Source organism: Labrus bergylta, chromosome 20, assembly GCF_963930695.1.
Source record: "Labrus bergylta chromosome 20, fLabBer1.1, whole genome shotgun sequence".
Taxonomy (NCBI): Eukaryota; Metazoa; Chordata; class Actinopteri; order Labriformes; family Labridae; genus Labrus; species Labrus bergylta.
In genome coordinates, this window is record NC_089214.1 from 5,060,879 (window position 1) to 5,080,051 (window position 19,173).

The window sequence follows — 19,173 nt, forward strand, 5'->3', positions numbered from 1 at the left end:
ACGAACATGACATGAAACATTTGATACAAATTAAACCACAAAAACCGACGCCCCCCCTCCCATACATATATATTAACCTGAAAAAAGATTTAAAGAATTCCCCGAGATCAAACAAACTTAAACTGTGCAATTAAAAAAAGATTTATACAAGAAATGTACACAACCTGAGCAGAGATAAAAATATATGTGCAATTTTAAAGCAAGAACCTAAAAACAGTTGAGGAAAAAATCTGTAATTAGACCTGAATATAAAAAATAAAAAATAAAGTGTTGTGTTGTTTATATATGTACAGCAATGTTTAAAAAGGGAGATCATTAGACATTATAAGATTAAATAAAATGTAAAAATGACGAGATGAATTAGAAATTATGAAGGAAAACGTCATCATTATAGTATGTATTATTCTTTTGAGATTTAAAGACGTGTTAAAAAAAAAAAGATTAAATCTTTGAAAATATTTATTTTTATCTCAAAACGATTTCTTATTGTAATGATTTAAAATTGTGATGTGTTTAACAGTAAGGCCATTTATGTCCTTCATTTTGCTTTTTTACAACTGCTGTTTTCGATTATTTGTTTGTGTTTATTTTAATGGGGGGAAATTGGCCCCAAGCCCCAACACATTTCAGTATCATTTTTAATCTGCACATTTATTTTGAAGGCTTAACCGGAAATCACATTATTCCGCTCGTTAATATTAACTGGAGCGCACTATCTGCGCGTAAGCGACGCACGGTGACGCTCACAGGTCACGGCAGGCGCACAAGGCAGCATCCCGGAATAACGGAGGTGGAAACCGAGCGACAGAGAAAGAGAAAAATGAATCCGCTGAATACAAAAGATTATCGGTGAAGCTTCATCTTCTTCTTCTGGGGTTGTTAGCGGAGGACGGAGCTCGGACTGACCGGAGGACGAGGGCTGAAAGCGGACGTCTTCACAGGTCTGTTTACCGGGAGGAGGAGGAGGAGGGGGGGGGGGGGGGGGGGTTATTTATTTTCTGGCAGCTCTTTCTGTGCATGTTGCACCAAAACAAACACGATAAATGAATAAAAACATGCATGTTTAGCTGTTGTTTCCAGGGGGGGATGCTGCAGTGTTGACATGTTTACAGACAGACAGTCAGCTGGTAATTAACGTGACTGAAGCAGGAAGGCTAATCAGCTTTGAGAGGGTTGATCAATTAAGAGTCTATTCTGCTCTATTCATCAAACTCTGTGTCCATCTGTCTCCCTCTTATAGCCTTTGACTCGTTGAGGTTTAAATACAAAATATGTGATGTTGACTCATAATGCGGCAAAGTGCGCTTATAATAAACACATGTCATATAATCAGTCAGAATCAGGGTTATTGCCTTGTTAGATTTGAGATAAGAAAGACTTATACTACAAAATACAAGGAGATTACTTACTGTACAGACTTCTAATAAAAAAAATGAAAGAAAATAGTGCTGTAGGCTATGATGTTCAATGAACAATATTAGAAAATGTAGGATATGTAAAATATAAGTTTGTACAATTTCATTTTTATATTTTTGCATTTAATTTAGCAATTTGAGGATTTGAAGTGTTTAATGTCTTGTTTTTGTCTTTGTTTTTGTCTTCTATTATTGTATTTTTTTTAATTTAATTGATGTAAATATGTTTGATTTTTAACTTCTATTTTTATTTTTAATAATTATATTCCTGTTTCCTGTTTTCTTGAGTTGCTGTAATGCAAAAATGTCTCCCATGGGGGATCAATAAAGTTTATCTTTATCTTTATAAAGATAAAGAGTTTTGTGCACAAGATCTTAAAAAAAAGACATCTTACATGACTTCACAGGCTCAGTAAAATCCTTTATTGTGCTTTTGTTTTTAAGTGAAATAAATTAAATGTTTTCTTTGGTAAGTTAATGGTTGTGAAATTGTACATGCTGTGTCCTCAGATGAGGAGTTTCTCTTCATGGCCTCCTCCAGGTGACCTCTGGTGACTTCAGTCACTCCTGGCTGCAGCTTTAAACTCCTGAACCTCCTGAAGACGTCTGCAGGGTGAGACAGATTACAGTTACACATCACAAAAAAAACTGTTGGAGACCTCTGCAGATAAAAAGGGCTGAGCTGTCATTTACTACAGCAAAAAAGCCAAATACCACCTGCATTACTTCAATGCACCACTAGGAGTGCCCCCCCCCCCTTTTGAGACACAATTATGTATGACAACAACCCAGCCACAGAACTGCTTTACTGTAAAAGTAGCAGTACTGCAATGTACTCATCATGGCAGATCAAAGTCTTGTAAAGTAAAAAATACTCATCCTGAAGAACGGCCACATGCAAAAAGATGATTTTAATTTATTAATAATAATAATTATTGGGCTTATTTTTGCTTACTAAAGTGTATTGTGTGAATTTTGCCAATGATTAATAAAGCTTTATCTTCATCAATAGAAAAACAGTTTAGTTGTTACATACTTAGAATTTATTGAAACTGCAAAATAACTCTCATCTACTCAGCATCTAATAGTAGAAGTAGAAGATAATAAATACTAATATTTCCCATTAAAATGCTACATTCCCCTACAAGCTATCATTCAGTGAAAATGTGTGATTCACAGAAATAGCCGCCTCCTCTTGAGGATATTAAGAAATCAGAACATAAATAAATGAATGCCAACAGTCCTGATTGACTCTCAGGTGTCTGACGCTGAGATGAAAGAATCGCGCTCTGCTCGCTCTTCATGTCGGTGAACGAAAGCTAAATTTAGATTTTCTATATTTAGAGCGTCGCCCTCGATAAAACTAAAGGCAAATGAAAGCTCTGATTTTGTGCTCGTTTAGGCCGCACTGACTCGCTCATCAACACATGTGACATCATCTGGTGTGATGTTCACACTGGAGCCGTTTCAGCACCACTTCTTTTCATCCTGAAACACTTGTTTCGCTCAAAATGACGCCTCACAATTCAAACAAGCCCCACTCACATGAGTTCTTATTATTCTTCGATTTAGTTAATTATATTTATAATGAGGTTCACAGGATGAGGCAGACTGGATTCATGTTTGTCAAGAGCTCAGCACGAGCAGCGATAAGCTTTAACCAAGGATACAGAAAAAGATGAAATGCTGTTTTATTTCTCATTTGTTCCTCATGTTGTGATTATTTACCTGACTGTTAAAGAGCAGTCTGCTGCTTCAACCTGTGGGATTAAAATAAAAGTTTAGTTTAGGTAATCTATTCTTTGCTCTGCACAAGTAGGGTTCAAATAAAAACAATTCATCGATACAGAGAGATTAAAGAGGAGATTTGAAGATGTGAGAGTATTTCGACAGGCCAGATGAAGCATTTGAGACTTACTACAGATGTTAAAGATAATAAGAAAGTATGAATTCTGTTTGAGCAGCCTAAAATGTAACAATCCAGCAGCACATACGTTAAAGGATGACTGTGCGTCATTTTACACGTAAAGACAGCAGAAATCATTTTCACTGTGACAATGCTGTGATGCTAATGTTTGGCTGGTTTTTGTTTCCCGTGTTAACTATCTGAGTTAAGCATGTGAGCAGAGGTAGCTTGATATTCACGGCGTACAGTGTTCTCTAAGTTAAAACAGTTCATCAGCAGCATAAAAACAAAGATAGAGAAAAGATGCGATCATCAACTTTGAGAATCTGAAACCAGAATCAGTTTGACCTTTTCTTCACGCTTTCAAAAATGAATCAAGAATCAAAACTCATGGCTTTCATTTTCTAATGTTTTAATTAGTTTTATTAATTGATGGTTTCTTTAAAAATAGAAAAAGATCAGAAAATCGCTTTAAATGTTTCTTTGTGTTTCAGTTCATATACTGTAGTTATCTCCTAAACTTTAAACTAAACTAAACTCGGTTTAATGACGAATAAATCATAAATAAGTTTTACTTGATGAGTGACGACAGTAATAAAGCAATCAGTCTTTATATATTTATTTATTTCCATTCTTTAGAAATGCTTGTTTGGGTTGATTACAGGCTTTGCTGCCTTACCATTTGCATGTCTCACAGATGCATGCCGGGAACTGTCTTCCTGCTATTTTCCCTTTGGCCTGACCGTTCATCCATTTACCCATCCATCTGTCCACCTATTTGTCTCTGCAGTTTCTTCCCCTCCTTCCTCCAAGATCTCCCTCTCCCTCACTCCCCTCCCTCTCCCCCTCTGGTCCTCTCGTCGTAGCTGCTGAATTATTAAACATCAGACGGTGGGCTCGGCCGCGGAGCCAGAAGATAGATGGGAGAGCTAGCCAGATAAAAAAAGATGGAGAGAGAAAGAGGGAGGCATGGAGGTGTCCGACACAGCAGGAGCCCGTGAGTCGGCAGGGCGAGGGAGAGCACGTGTGGGAGGGGAATACGGAGAGAGTTCATAGATAGGCGATACGGCTGCTGAGAGAGCGGCGTCAGATGCCTCCCGGTGCGTCGGTGTCCGTGTGTGTGCATGCTCATATCGATTGAGCAGAGAAGGTCACAGAGCTGCGAGGAGATTAGCGAACGAGACTCGCAGAGCTAACGCCTCCTCTGAATAGCAGCTAGACAGGAAGAGGACAGACAAAAGAGGAGGGGAGAGAGAGAGAGAGAGACGAGGAGAAGGACGAGAGGAGCCGCTACAGTATGGGGGAGAGCTACATGTACCAGAGACTCCCCTACGCCAGAGGACAGGAGGAGGGGGAGGAGGACGAGGAAGAGGAGAGAGACAGCAGCAGGATCAGAGAGAGAGTCGGGGGACAAATGGTAAAGTCTGAAGTTGTGAGTGGATGTGCTTTTTTTTTTCTCTCTCTCTCTCTTTCTAGTATATTAGTGTGTGTGTGTGCTTGTACAAGATCAGTATATTTCTGTGTTTATGTGCCAGGCGACGAGTGTGTTGTGATTGTGTCAGTGTATGAGTAATGTAGGTCTGCGACCACAGACTTTTGAGTGTGACTTTAATTTGATTAGTCCAGTAGTTCACAACCCCGGCCCTGAAAAGAGTCTTAGATTACCGCCATATGTTCTGTCTCCATAAGTCTTTTAACTAATACTCTGTTCGTCTTGTTAGTTTGATTTTACTCACAGTATCTGTTTTTGTTGTTTTATTGGGATTTACATATCAGACTTTTTTGTTTGATAAAAATACCTCAGCAAATTCAATCCCAGTGTTTGATTAGCAAGCTGTATACGCCGGTGTCAGGAAGAGAAAGGAAACATTTGACATACACATTGCTTCTTAATTTTAAACTAAAACCATTAAAGCATATACAGTATATAAAAATGAACGTGTGAGTTACTGAGTGCACAGGGGAGTTGGAGAATGCATATAATTCAAACCGGCAAATGTTGTAGATGCAGATGAAGTGGCAAAGAAGAGAAAATATAATCATAGACGAAATGCCGTGCAGATGAAGCTTGTTCCAAAACGAGGGTGAACCTTGGATTGGCTTTCTGTTTGCATAGGCAGGTGCCAAACATTGGAGGTTAGCTTGTGCTAACGATATATTTTCAGGTGGCTTTCAGTGTAGGTACAAGCTGTAAATGGACATGCATGCTGGTGGCGATGAACCGAGGAGGAGGGGCCCAATATGGGTGTTGTGTTTACAAACTGCAGCGAACAATGATAAGGACTCTAGCGTTAACTTATCATGAAACAGACTGAAATGTTTTTTTATGAGCTACAAAAGCGAACAAGATCATCAATGACAAGATTGACTGAGTGAAGTTATTTGTCTGTAACCGCTTCACCAGGGTAGGTGTGAGACGATGCCAACGCTAAAGAGCAAAAACACTGCAGTTCCTCAAGTGTCCACTTGCAGTTCCTCAAGTGTCCACTTGCAGTTCCTCAAGTGTCCACTTGAGGTTGGCTCCAAAAAGCACTGTATCCCCAATAGGTCCCACATTAAAATGCTGATATTTGGAGCATAAATAAACATGTTTACAGCCTGTTACAAAAAAAACAGTTTTATTGTCCATAGCCTGTTTCATTATTGGGGATGAATATTTCTTAACTAATCCGTTTTGATTACATTAAAGGCTAATGGATATGCATAATTAGGGGCAGGCTGAGAGGACTGACAAGTGGAGTGCTGTAGCTGTTTGCATGGAGGCCAAAGACCCGCCTGATCTCCTCCTCTTTGACTGTTACTAATGTGACTTAGATCATGTCCATGTTTAATGCAGTCTATCATGAAAAGATGTCATCTAGTTGGCTCTTCAAGGAGAGGAGTGCTGTATACATCTTGTATATGCCCATGGAGCACAATGATGTGTCATCATACTGTATGTGTGCCCTTACATTTATAGCAATGGAAGGTAAATGTGTGTGTGCAGATGCAGTGTGAGGAGGGGACAGAGTGGCTGCTGGAGCTGCTGACAGACGTGCAGCTGCAGCAGTACTTCCTGCGGATCCGTGATGAGCTCAATGTCACGCGAATCTCACACTTCGACTATGTCAAGAATGAAGACCTGGAGAAGATCGGCATGGGACGCCCTGGTATTACCTGTTATCTCCTGTTTTCATGTTATTCTAGGCACCTTTAAATTTATTCTGACATTTAATCTCAACCAAACGCTGTGACAAGTTGTAGTTTGTGTTATTTCTGCATCACTTTGATATTTTTGGAAAATGAGATGTGCATTGGTTGCTTTGGTGTTCATTGTATATTCTCAGAATAAATTGGCTAAATGTTTTGTATAACAAATCTTTTCATTTTGTTGTTTCAGGTCAGAGGAGGCTTTGGGAGGCCGTCAAGAGGAGGAGAGCACTTTATAAACGCAAGTCGTGGATGAGCAAGGTGCAGTGCTACTCAGTGTACTCAATTATGCAAAAACAAATATTTAGCTCGACGGTGTTTAAAAAAGTTTCCCAATTAAAACTTAACTTGCTTTGTGACACTAAGAATCTGACTTTAGAGGCTTTTCAGTTTACCTGTTAATAGTGACGGTGAGCGATAAAAAGAAAACTTTTAACTTGCAGCTTCTTCTTCTGGACCTTTAGGTGTTTCCCGTAAAACGGCCTGACGCTGACCCCCAGCAGCCCATCCCTCAGGGGCAGGGCGCATCATCCAGCACCCCCACAGGAAACAGCGACTCAGCCGCCTCACTAACCTGTCTGATTAGAGAGTCGGAGCTGCAGCTGTTTGAACGTTTAGGAGACGGGACATTTGGGGTGGTGCGAAGAGGGGAGTGGACAGGACCCAACGGCAGAGTGGTGAGACCAAAAAAAAAAAGTGCAATATTTTGTGAAACCCCCCCATATAGCACTTTTGAAAAGAAAGTTGCAGAGTGCGTTACAATTCTGTTCTGATGAATCTTGTGTGTAACTATGGAAATTGAAGGGACCCAGAATAGAACCCTGGGGGACACCACAAAATAGGAACAGTAGAGTAGGAGGCATTTCAAAGCATAACAGAAAAGGACTGATTGGAGATGATCCACATTAATGACGCCCTCATAGTTTTATAGATGGCTTACTGATGCATTGTAGTAAAAAATAGGTAAAGTAAAAATTTAGGGAGAATGTCACTGGTGCATGGGAGAGTAATAGCAGAAAAAGTTCATGGTGTTTTTGGTGTTTCACTGTTATGTATGGTTGCAATGACTTCCAGTGAAGTTATCTTCTAGATACAACTTCAACATTGTCCCACTAGACACTCTGAGGGTTAATTTATCACCTATCACCAAAAGCTGATTGCATTATCTCTCCCCCTCTGTCTTTCTAGTTGACTGTGGCAGTGAAGTGTCTGAAAGCTGGCGTGTTGGACTCAGACGGACTGGACGATTTCATCAGAGAAGTGAACGCCATGCATTCACTGAGCCACCAGAACCTCATCCGCCTGTACGGCATCGTCCTCACACAGCCCATGAAGATGGTAAAGCATAAACACACTCATTCCCACTCGTCTTCATGCACAAATACACGCTTACTAGAAGATATAAGCACTGAAGTCACAAATAAGATGCATAACGTTATGTTTTATATTCCCTTTGTTTGCATGTAGGTGGCTGAATTGGCGCCTCTGGGCTCCCTGTTGGATCGTATGAGAAAGCGTCAGGGTCACATCCTTATCTTCTCCCTGTGTAACTATGCTGTGCAGGTCAGTTGCAGATCTCCTAGCAATTTTTCTACCACTAGTGGAGCAAACATGTTGAAACAATGTATATTGTGTAAATGTAAATAGTACACAATGTAAGTCACAGCTGTGTTGGCTTGCAGGTGGCATGTGGTATGGCGTACCTGGAGCAGAGACGTTTCCTCCACAGGGACCTGGCTGCTCGAAATGTTCTTCTGTCCACAAATGAAACTGTGAAGATCGGAGACTTTGGCCTGATGAGGGCGCTGCCAACACACACAGACCAATACATCATGGAGGAGGGCCACAAAATCCCCTTTCCATGGTGAGAAACATGTACATGTCCTCATCCCACAAACTGACTGATTCTGGTTTTTCTCTCCTCATTTTTCCAAACAAGCTTACATTTTCTCTTTCTTGTCGGCGTATCTCTGTCTTTCTTTGTCCCTACCTCTCTCCAGGTGTGCTCCTGAATCCCTGAAGTCTCGTTCTTTCTCTCATGCCTCTGATACCTGGATGTTTGGGGTCACTCTGTGGGAGATGTTCACCCACGGACAGGAGCCGTGGATTGGCCTTAATGGAAGTCAGGTACCTGTATGCACACATACAAACTTATGTTCTACCTTAACTCTCAAGTTCAATTAAGCTCCTGCAAAAAGTAGAGGTCAAGTCTGAAGTCATCATCTTTTTATGCTTGTGTTTGCAGATCCTCCACAAGGTGGACGTTGAGGCGGAGAGGCTGAGTAAACCAGAAGACTGTCCTCAGGATGTCTACAACGTCATGCTGCAGTGCTGGAGCCCCAAACCTGAAGACAGACCAACTTTCATCGCCCTCAGAGACTTCCTGCTCGAGGTAGCTCCATGGTTTAATACCAAACTTGTGATGTGGCAACATCATAAGTGCTCGAACTGAGATACATCAGCACAGTGATGTAACATCAACGAATGGAAATAAATTGTGTTGTAAAAGTTCTAACCTAATTAGGTTCACCTAAAATATAAAATACTAGACAGGTAATTAAATGAATAATGTACTAATAGCCTTATTAACATTAACATCTGTATTTGTGTTGTGCAGACGATGCCTACAGACATGAGAGCTCTGCAGGACTTTGAAGAGGAAGACAAGCTCCAGATTAAAATGAACGACGTCATCACCATCATCGAGGGAAGGTCAGTGTGCCGAAGAAGGAAGTCATAGTCTTACAAATTGTTTAATTTTTGCCAACAGGCCAGATTTTAAAAAATGTAGTGACGTTTAAAGTAGCATTTATGTGCGTCAGTTCAGAATGAAGGTCATGCCTACGAGACAACAAATGCTTCTTTTGTTGTTATGAGACTCCATGTATTGTGGACGATTACACTAATTGCTGTCCTGTACTGCCATAAGTGAAACATTGTGACTTCTGGTGAGGGGACAGACATCTATTTTGTCTTCTGTGTGGATTTAATTCAATTAGGGCTGTCATTTCAACATTTCTGTAAGTGCTTTTGATTTTCCAGACTCTTTTTATTGTAGTTAGGAGAATACTGTAACTGTTGGATTTATCCTGACAGACAAGTGGAAAATGTGGACCCAAATTGTAGAAAACCTCATGGACATGGAGATGCTTCCACTATGATTTTCTGTTGATATTTTGTCTTTTTTAAAATTTATCCCCATGTGTGTGTTTTCAGGGCGGAGCATTACTGGTGGCGAGGTCAGAACAGGCGGACGCTGCGTGTCGGTCAGTTTCCTCGTCATGTGGTGACCGCCGTCGCTGGTCTGTCAGCCCACGATATCAGTCGACCTCTAAAACACTCCTTCATCCACACTGGACACGGAGACACGGACCCTCACAGGAGCTGGGGACATGCAGATCGCATAGACAGGTCAATAACACCTGGGACTCAACTTAAGTTTTTTATTCCTATAATGTAAAATAAAACTGTGAGAGGAAGGCTTTATATTAGCGTTCGATTTACAGTAACTGCTGGAATATGAGGAGACTTTGATGGTGTCACTGAGCACAGGGGATAAGAGATAAGTGCAGTCGTACAATAAATACTCAGATGTATGTCAAAGAACAAAAGATAGAAAAACAGTAAAGCAAGCTGTAGTCAAACCGTACTGTCAAAGATCAGTAATACTATTTATACTCTCTCAAGTTGAATACATTTTTATTGAAATGTGGTATTCAGGTTTTTTGTGTATTATAAATAGAATTTGATGCCGATGTAACTGTAGGTTACACTTTGAATGCAGGAGCTTCAGTTGTAGAGTACTTCTACATTGTCGTGTTGCCACTTTTACATATGAACATCTTCCACCTGTGTCCACTGGGGGGCAGCAGTGTGTCACCTCTGTTTCACCAAGAGATGCTGTTTCTGTTCAACTTTGTCGCAACACGCTCCAAAGAAACCTCACAGACGCTGCAAGAGTTTAAAAAACAAACAGTCAGTGTCCTGATGAAGCAGATTGTTCTTAATCTCAGTCGACTTCCTGCTTAAATGAAGAACATTTAACGGGCAGTGATGACAGCAACAAAGTGTGTACAACTCTTGGGCGTGGACATAATGGGTTCAGCTGCTAATTCATTCATCTTGTGGTGTATTTGTTGTGATTTTCTTGTTTATGGGGGTTCCTTAACAACTGGTGTCCTTTTTAATCATGTTTGTCTTTTGTCTGCTCCATTCCAGTCTGTATTTGGGGAACCCCATGGACCCTCCTGATGTCCTCGGAATGGATGCAGGCACAGCAAGGCCCACAAAACTCCCCAACCGTGCCAAGAGTGAGTACAATCAAGATGTTCAACCACACATTCGGCAGGTTTTTTTAACTGTGTGTCTCAGATTAATGAAGAGAACTGAGCTCGTTTTTCTGTCAGTCATTTGAAGTCACTGAGTGAAAACATTTTCTGAATCTCTGTCTCTCCTCATCAGAGCAACCCCCTCCTCGTCCTCCTCAACCAGCTGTTCTACTGAAGAGTAAGTTCTTCTTTTTCCTTATCTTTGCTTCCTACATGTACCTTTCAGTACATGTGCTGTTGTTTCCTGACTCTGGTGTTTCCGTTCGTTTTTCCAGAGCCCTTCTACGACTCTGTGATGGACGACTACGACGATGACGAAGACACCGGCGCTTCCTCCGGGCTGAAGAGGCTTGGAGTGTCTCTGGGCCTGAAGCTGCGGCCGATGGAAGGCGCTGTTATTCGCTCGGCGAAGAGTGAGGTATCGCTCATCGACTTCACCGACGACAGCTTCAGCTCGACCACGCCCTCGCCGCTCACCGAGACACGGCAGCCGGATGAGGACACTCTGAAGGTAAAGGAAACTTTGATATGTATACGACTAAAGCAGAGTAAAAGCTGCCTTTATGAAATCAAAGGATTAAAGCTGAATCAGCAGTCTCTAAAATGAGATGAAGAGATGATGTTGCAGATCAAATAAATCAGTTTATTAATGTTTGTAGCACCAATGCACAAAATACTAGTGTTCATCAACTAAGTACAGCATAAAAAGTAAAATATAACAACATGTATTCCCTTTCGGGATAGTCATGCAAGAACGTTTGGTTTGCGTTAGTATTTTGTGTGTTGAAGATGTTTTTACAGACATTAAACACAAGTTCGTATACCTCTAGTCACCCAAATCCTTCCACCAGGTTCTACTTTTTACACAAATATATATTTAATATTTGAGAATTTGGGACTAACCCTTTTCTCGTCTTCTCCAATGCTTCTTACTCAGGACACTCCATCCATCTTGGACTGGCCCCTCCCTCAGCCGGCTTACGATGAGGTGACCACAGACCTCGAGGACCAATCGGATGACCAGGAGGTGCGGACCATTACTAAGGGTTTGAATGACGACACGGCAGCTTCGAACAGTATTGGCATGACAGGCAGGAGTGAGTCGCAGTCAGCTGATCTCTTCCAGGAGCTACAGAGAGAGGTGGAGACTTTGGACTTATTTACACAAATACATCAAACATGTAAACAAACAGACAATTACTCCCCTAATGTGTCCTGTTGGTTTTTTCTTGGTTGTAGGTGATGGTGAAGCTGCAGGTTCCCATGGCAACAGGCCGTTCCCTCCCCTCCTCCCCCCTCCCTTTGCCTCTGGCACCTGTGGGTCCACATCGACAAATCTACCTGCCTCCTCCGTCCCCTTCCTCCAACTCCACCTCTTGTTTCTCATCCTGCTTTGAGGACCGGCCTGTGCTGCCCCCTCGTAGCCCCGTCCCCCCGATGCGTCCCTCCAAACACAACCTCTCCACTCGCTCCGCACACCCTCAGTCCCGCTCCAGCACCATCTCCCTGGGCGACCCGGAGGACACGCCTCCTCAGATCCCGCCCAGAGACCACGCCTTCTCCCAGCCGGGCTCACGCTCCTCCTCTCCTCTCCCTCTGGTGCCGCCGCTGTCCTCCACCCCGGTGGCCCTGCCTCCTCCTCCCCTCTCTGTCTCCCCTCGCCGGGCGTCCGGACTCCTGGGCCCCCTTCTCTCCTCCAACTCGTCTATCTCGTCCCTGCCTCAAGTGACATCACAGTCCTCGCGGCTCACAGCTCGTGGCTCCAACTACTCATCCAGCTCTTTACTGGATCCTCTCTCCTTTCGTGAGGGGCGGGGCCTGTCCTCACTGATTGAAAGCTCCCAGAGCTCTGCTCCCGCCCCCTTGCCTGATCGACCAGCGTATATGGAAAGGTGAGTTTCTGATATCAAACAGTTTTACCATTATTATAATAACAACAACAACAACACTTCAAATGGCCAATTCCGACCTTCCATTCACTGTTCCCAGCCTATAATAGCCAATGAGAGACTGAGTTTTAAAGAGTCGCCTGCCCCCGATCTGATGCATCTAAATCTGACCAATTTAGCAACTGTGCCAAAGACTGACCTTTTTTTAAGCCAATGAATTTCCAAACGTGTGGATATGCCGCTTCAATCAATAACTGGGGGTGATTTATTCATGCACAGCAGGGATGCAACAATTCTCAGTATAATATTGAACTGTTTGGGACGGCGTTCATGGTTCAATACGCGCTTGTGAATTCCGTTTTCTGCATACATGTAGCTTCCATGCATTGTATTTCTCTCTGAATTTGCTCTGTTTGTGCGTGCCTGTGAGTCCATGTGCTGGGAAGAGGAAACTCCTCCCCGCGGGTTAATGTCCAATCACATTGCATTAACGTTAGGGGAAGCTGATGCGTGCAATCTGGTGTCAGATAACACACATTACTTCTACATGACGAGCGGTGAGCAGAGGCAGCAGTTTGAGGAAGAAACCGTCTTTCAAATCGGTGCTGTGGGGACATTTCGGTTTCAGCGTTGAGTATTTAACATCGTCTGCTCACGTCGTTTTACACGCGTTGCGTCAGACCACAGCAGGCTGTAACGTTGCTCATGTGAAGCTGCTGATCGTTACACAGGCAGACACCAGCTGTTACCTGCATGATGCAGACGAGGTTGGAGAACGTAGAGAAAATAAGAAGCAGCGGCTGAAACCAAGTAACCGTTTCTGTGTGAAAGTCTGAAAAAAAGATAAAAATGCTGTAATGTCTTCCTATTTGTACAGCAGGTCTATCCCTGAGACAATACACCAGGATTGTGTATAAATAGAAAGATGATTTGAATAAAAGTGTAATAAAGACATTGTATTTGAATAAAAAAAATTGTCTATTTTTTAACTCCTTCCTGTTCCTGTAAAAAAGTGCCTAAAACTCCAAAGAATAAAAATACCTTAACTTAAAGTTACAAAATAACTTAACAACGGCCCGGGCCATCACCAACCGATCTAAAACCGCGACCAAAGAACTGAAGTGTGCATTGAACCCTGGGCTGACTGTGTTGTTGCCTCCCTTGTGATGTTTTGAATAAGTTGAGATTTATACAAAGATGTGCTATGAGTCATGATTTATCAGGAGAAAACAGGCAGATTTATTACATCGAGCACAAAGGGTCAACTTTACCTTCATGTTATAATAAATAAACAGCTTTCCTAGCGCATTGCGATTGTTGATAAAATAGCAGAAAGACTGAAATATCCTGATGTATTGGCAGAGCTGTAAAGCTCACAGAACACCCAGCGAGCAATCACTCAATACAAAGGCAGAAAGTGCTCTTTGACTGACAGCCTGACTGACCTGGATTTGTCTCCTATCGAAGTGTTGTTCACTCAGGCAGAAACCTTCTCTCTCTCTCTCTCTCTCTCTCTCTCTCTCTCGCTCTCTCTACACCTGTTCCATTGTTTTGTTTTTGTTGTGCACAATCTGACGTCAAGTCTTAAAAAAGATATTTTTAGCGTGTACATTATTTTCTGTCTTTTGTCTTCAGTCCGCAGCTGGACTACATATTAGTAGTTTATTTTACGTTAATTCATTCACACTTATTTTACATCTCTGTGGTTTTCTTATCAGATATGGAGCAGCCAATATGGCGGCAGTCAAACCCATGATACAACAGCCTGGAGGAGCCAAGCCGAACTCCTCCTACAACAACAATAACGGGCGTACTGCAGCTCCCAGCATGCAACAGGAGCAGAGCCTCACACAGGTAAGGCAAAGGATAACAGAACACTCAAATTCTTCTTGTTTTTAATGAATAACTTTACTTTGACAGGTAAGCCTGATTAAATACACTAATACATAAAACTAAATATGTGCAATAGAGAAAAACTACAACCTGTGAGGACGCACATGGAAGTCCCTTTAAAGCCTGTATTTTAAAAGAAAGTTACTGTTGAAACTGATGAACAACAAAAAGACGTTTTGAGAATGACAAGACTCGAGCCTTTGTGAAACAGAGTGCAACGAGAGTCATTGACATAATATGTCACACAAACACACCTTGTATCTTTTAGCACAGTCTTCCACCGTGAATTTGACTCTTTTAGCAAGTTTTCCTGCATAATTCATGCACCACAACAGCAGGTGACGCTGTGAGTCAGTTCAAACTCGGACTGAATCTGACAGCAAATGTGAACAAGAAGATGTTCTGTCATAAACTCACCTGCTGGCTGCTTATCTAGTTTGAGTTACCTATGTCTCTCAGATATTTTTACTCTTACTCCTGTTGTCAGCGTTGCTTAAAAGAAGCTTTCTATTAAAACTAAATTGACCCCTGGGCACAAACTGCTGTAATACGAGCTCAAACTATGTCCTATAGAGACTCATAAGGCTAGTTTTTTTTTATCAGACAGTAAGTTCATGGTATGATTGACAGGTCCAAGGAGCAGTACACGGTGTCACGCTAGAGGAGTGTCAGGCGGCTCTGCAGAGTCACAACTGGAGCGTCCCTCAGGCTGTCAATCATCTGAAGGTACACTAACCTGTCACACCTTCGTACTTTCACATTTCCGTACGACTTTGTCAGCCGGGAAAGGTCAAACTGTCTGGAGTTCAAGTTGTCACCACTACCCCACAGCAAACTCTCTTGAGATTTAAACATTTAATTAATTCAAATAAAAGAATTGAACTGGTTTCTATCATTTTTATGCAGATACACACAGACACATGAGCACACGTGATGGATTCTGGGTTCCTTCAGGGTTTTATCTCGTCCCAGAACAGTGATTCTTTTTAGAAAAAGTTCAAGGAAATACCAGGATCCTAAGTCCAAGCTTCAAACACTAAACCGGGTGGCAGAGCGTATACTATATATACTTTGATACGGTTTGTCATCACATGTATATTGTATGTTTGAATAACCAGTTTGATCAAGTAAATCAAACTACATTCTTTCATTAAGTAGTTTTGCTTTGAATACATTTCTTCCAGCTGTTAGAGACTCAGGTTGTGAATTTACATAATTGGAAAAAGAATCAAACCTGAGACTGTTAAATAGCTGCTTTGTTTTTTTTATTGGATGGCTGTCATGGCCAAGATGTTAAAAATGTATTTTAAAGTAGAAAAAAAAATAGTAAAAACAGGGGCGCTGGTGGCGCAGAGGTTAGTGTGCGCGCCCCATGTATGGAGGCTGTAGTCCTCCAAGCGGGCAGCCCAGGTTCAAATCAACCTGTGGCTCCTTTCCCATCATTCCCCACTCTCTCTCTCTCCCTGATTTCCAGCTCTATCCACTAACCTATCTCTCCATTAAAGGCACAAAAAAACAAGAATAGTAAAAAATAGTAAAAACAAGCACAGGACAATTAAAACAAATTGAACTTACACTTTCTTTTCTCACTATCTGTATTTTAGGTGGAGCAGTTGTTTCGTCTGGGCCTGCGGTCCAGAGCGGAGTGTGAGGAGCTTCTGCAGCGCTGCAACTGGAACCTGGCAGAGTCCAGCACGCTCATGCTGGACTCATACGGACCACATCGAAGCATGTGGGTAAAAGTCAACTATAATAATACTTAAAACAATGACAGGACCTACAGAGTCTATGGGGGGAGGCCTCAGGGTTCAATTCTGGGATCAATTTTATTGTCCCTATATGTACACCTTTCCTGGATAAACTTTCTGTAAGGATGTCATTTATAATCATCGGTATGCCAAGACTCTCCTTCTCATTGCTAAAAGTTCAAGCTTAATGTTTTTGGTGTGGCCTCACCCCAGGTCTAAAGCCTCATTTATATTTATACTATAAGGTTTGAGTACCTGGAGTACCTTGCCCTGTGAATGGTCTACACTTTCCTCTCTCGGCTTGCACCACATTTACAACATTTGGATCCCGAGTCTAATTATGACGAGAAGATTCATATTAAACATTCCCTCCATTCCACTCGAATGCCGTACAGGCGTACGCCGTGCAAGCAGAGAATGTGGCAGAACCAGAAATTCAGAATTCACACTGCCAACTCACGTTTGTAGGCGGAGTTTTGCAGACCTTTCGCTCCCAAAGGGCGTAGGCCACTTTGGCGTCGATTAAACCGACCATTTTTAAAACTTCAGCTTCCACTTTTGCAGACTTCTAAATTGGCATGGAAAAAAAAGAATCTTTATTCCTACTTTTCCTTTTTTGAAAAATTGTGCAGAGATGTTTGCAGTGACATCACAGATCTTGTCATTTTGCACATATGAAGCCACATGCTCTCTCCGTCTGCGTCTTTCAGGAAGTGACAGCAGGAGGACAAATTGAGCCGTAATCAGCCACTGGCGAGCTCCGGATGTCACCTTGGTCAATATCCTGACCTGACTGGATGGCTCATCGCTCCAGGGACACAGTGACTAGTTTGTAATGAATGGTGGAACACAAAGCAGTATACTGTATGTGCCTCACATAAAGTACTGTGAATACCTGACATCCCCTATGTCATACACGTGCATGTTTATCATTGGCCATCAGCAGGCTTGTTGAATGAGTCACACCATTTACTTGAATAGTAACGTTTATTTTTCATTATTGCATTAATTATGAGACTTTATGTTCTTCTGTTGTAAACTCTGAATGGGTGTGAAATGTGCTGTGAATGCCTGCATGTTCAGAGGAGGGCAGATATAATCCTACATTGAAAACACTGTAAATGCCATGCCTTTTTGCTGTACACAAAGCGATTTTAAAATCAGGGAAATGTCAGCTAACGTCACAGTTGTACCTGTGTGAATATGTATGGATATGTTGCTGTATTGTTTATAGCACTTTACAGAGTGTGTCCGTGTTTGTCGGACAACTTAACTGCTGGTCAGAAGATGATGAACAGAAATAAATGTAATTAGCAAACAGCTGTTTAGGTATTATGGAGGCATTCAATGTGAAAGGTAAACTATCTACCATGACTTATGGATACAGGGTATTAGCCTCTTGGTTCAACCCCTCAAGTCAGATATTTAATATATGGATGTAGATTTCTTTTTGTTTAAGTAACTGCTGCATGATAATCAAATACAAGCATCAAAGGAAACTGCTATTTGTGACTTTGTGCTTGCTTAACGGTGCAGGTAGTGGTCCCCAAAGCTGAATGTGTGTGTGTGTGTGTGTGTGTGTATGCAGATCTTAATCATGTGATCACTTACTGTTGAGGTAATCAGCTTAAAAGAGAAAGGAAATGCTCACAAGTGGTCTATTCATGCATTTGCTTTGAATGGTCAGAGGTCAGTAGTCTTCTACAGGACTTATCGGTTTTGGGTGACATCATCAAGACCACGCCTGTGTGTGTGTGTGTGTGTGTGTGTGTGTGTGTGTGTGTGTGTGTGTGTGTGTGTGTGTGTGTGTGTGTGTGTGTGTGTGTGTGTGTGTGTGTGTGTGTGTGTGTGTGTGTGTGTGTGTGTGTGTGTGTGTGTGTGTGTGAGGCATCTCTACCCCCTTCTCATGCCCAGCTGTTAGCTCCTGCAGTCATGCTGCTGTACCGTATGTGACGCTGACTGCATTGTACTGCAACATTAAAGCAGCTTATTAACAAAGAATGCAAATATTGCCTCCATTGTTTTTATAATAAAGTGAAATTTGAGTCGTCCTCTTTTCAAAGCTGTCGATGTCCTGTCTTATTTTCATTAAGTTCTTTTAAAGAAACAGCCAACATTCAAGTGTCCGCTCGAGTCCATGCCACAGTGTGAATACAGAAAATGTTGATACAGTCGTTATCTTTGTGAAATCACATGAAAATGGCATTTTGGCCATGCAGCAATCTCCGGTGTTGAAAATTAAGCCAATATGGAGAGTTGCAAAAGCCGTAGAATCCCCATTAGTCCACAAAGTATAATGTCCATTGTTACTGCAGAAATAAACATGCTTACAGGCTGGTACAAAACACAAATTTGGTACAAAGTTGCTCCTCAATGTCTTTGATTGGACTTTGATGGTACATAAACTTTGACTTGTGCAGCCGGTTTCTAGTCGTCTTACAACTCAAAGCGTTTTTACACTACATGTCACATTCACCCTTCAGTACAAATCCTTTACACACATTCACACACTTCTGGTGTAGCAGTTTGGGGTTCAACATGTGGCAACCACTTCAACCTCCAACCACTGATCCACAGCCGCTCTAGTGGTTGAAGAAACCAACCACTAATGGGTCGAATTCTTTATAAGTCATCTATTTTTGGTTTTTATTAGGGAAGCGTTATCTGTAAATTTGCATTAAATGTGGGCGTGGCTAAGTCTTTTATTTGCTTTCAAATCTCTCAATGGCCCTGCCTTACCTCTCTGAGCTTCTACACCTGTACACGCCCACCCGCTCTCTGAGGTGGGCTGATCAGCTGCTCCTG

The 19,173-nt window shown here is 41.9% G+C and overlaps 1 protein-coding gene across 4 annotated transcripts; it reads left to right on the top strand.

Moving 5' to 3' along the window:
* Positions 1 to 734: 734 nt before the first annotated feature.
* tnk2a (tyrosine kinase, non-receptor, 2a) lies at positions 735 to 18,433 on the top strand. Of its 4 annotated transcripts, none has more exons than XM_020657418.3 (22): positions 735 to 941; positions 1,926 to 2,028; positions 4,112 to 4,753; positions 6,308 to 6,470; positions 6,701 to 6,771; positions 6,975 to 7,187; positions 7,699 to 7,848; positions 7,978 to 8,073; positions 8,193 to 8,374; positions 8,511 to 8,637; positions 8,756 to 8,902; positions 9,128 to 9,222; positions 9,727 to 9,921; positions 10,729 to 10,820; positions 10,972 to 11,016; positions 11,114 to 11,349; positions 11,776 to 11,979; positions 12,078 to 12,730; positions 14,446 to 14,581; positions 15,251 to 15,346; positions 16,225 to 16,352; positions 17,079 to 18,433. In XM_020657418.3, exons 3-22 carry the CDS (start codon positions 4,619 to 4,621, stop codon positions 17,083 to 17,085), a joined length of 3,171 nt encoding a protein of 1,056 aa, XP_020513074.2. In that variant the 5' UTR covers positions 735 to 941; positions 1,926 to 2,028; positions 4,112 to 4,618; the 3' UTR covers positions 17,086 to 18,433. The 4 variants fall into 4 exon arrangements, with proteins under 4 accessions (XP_020513074.2, XP_020513076.2, XP_020513077.2 ...); XM_020657420.3 differs by having other exon boundaries at positions 4,112 to 4,738; XM_020657421.3 differs by lacking the exon at positions 15,251 to 15,346.
* Positions 18,434 to 19,173: the final 740 nt, after the last annotated feature.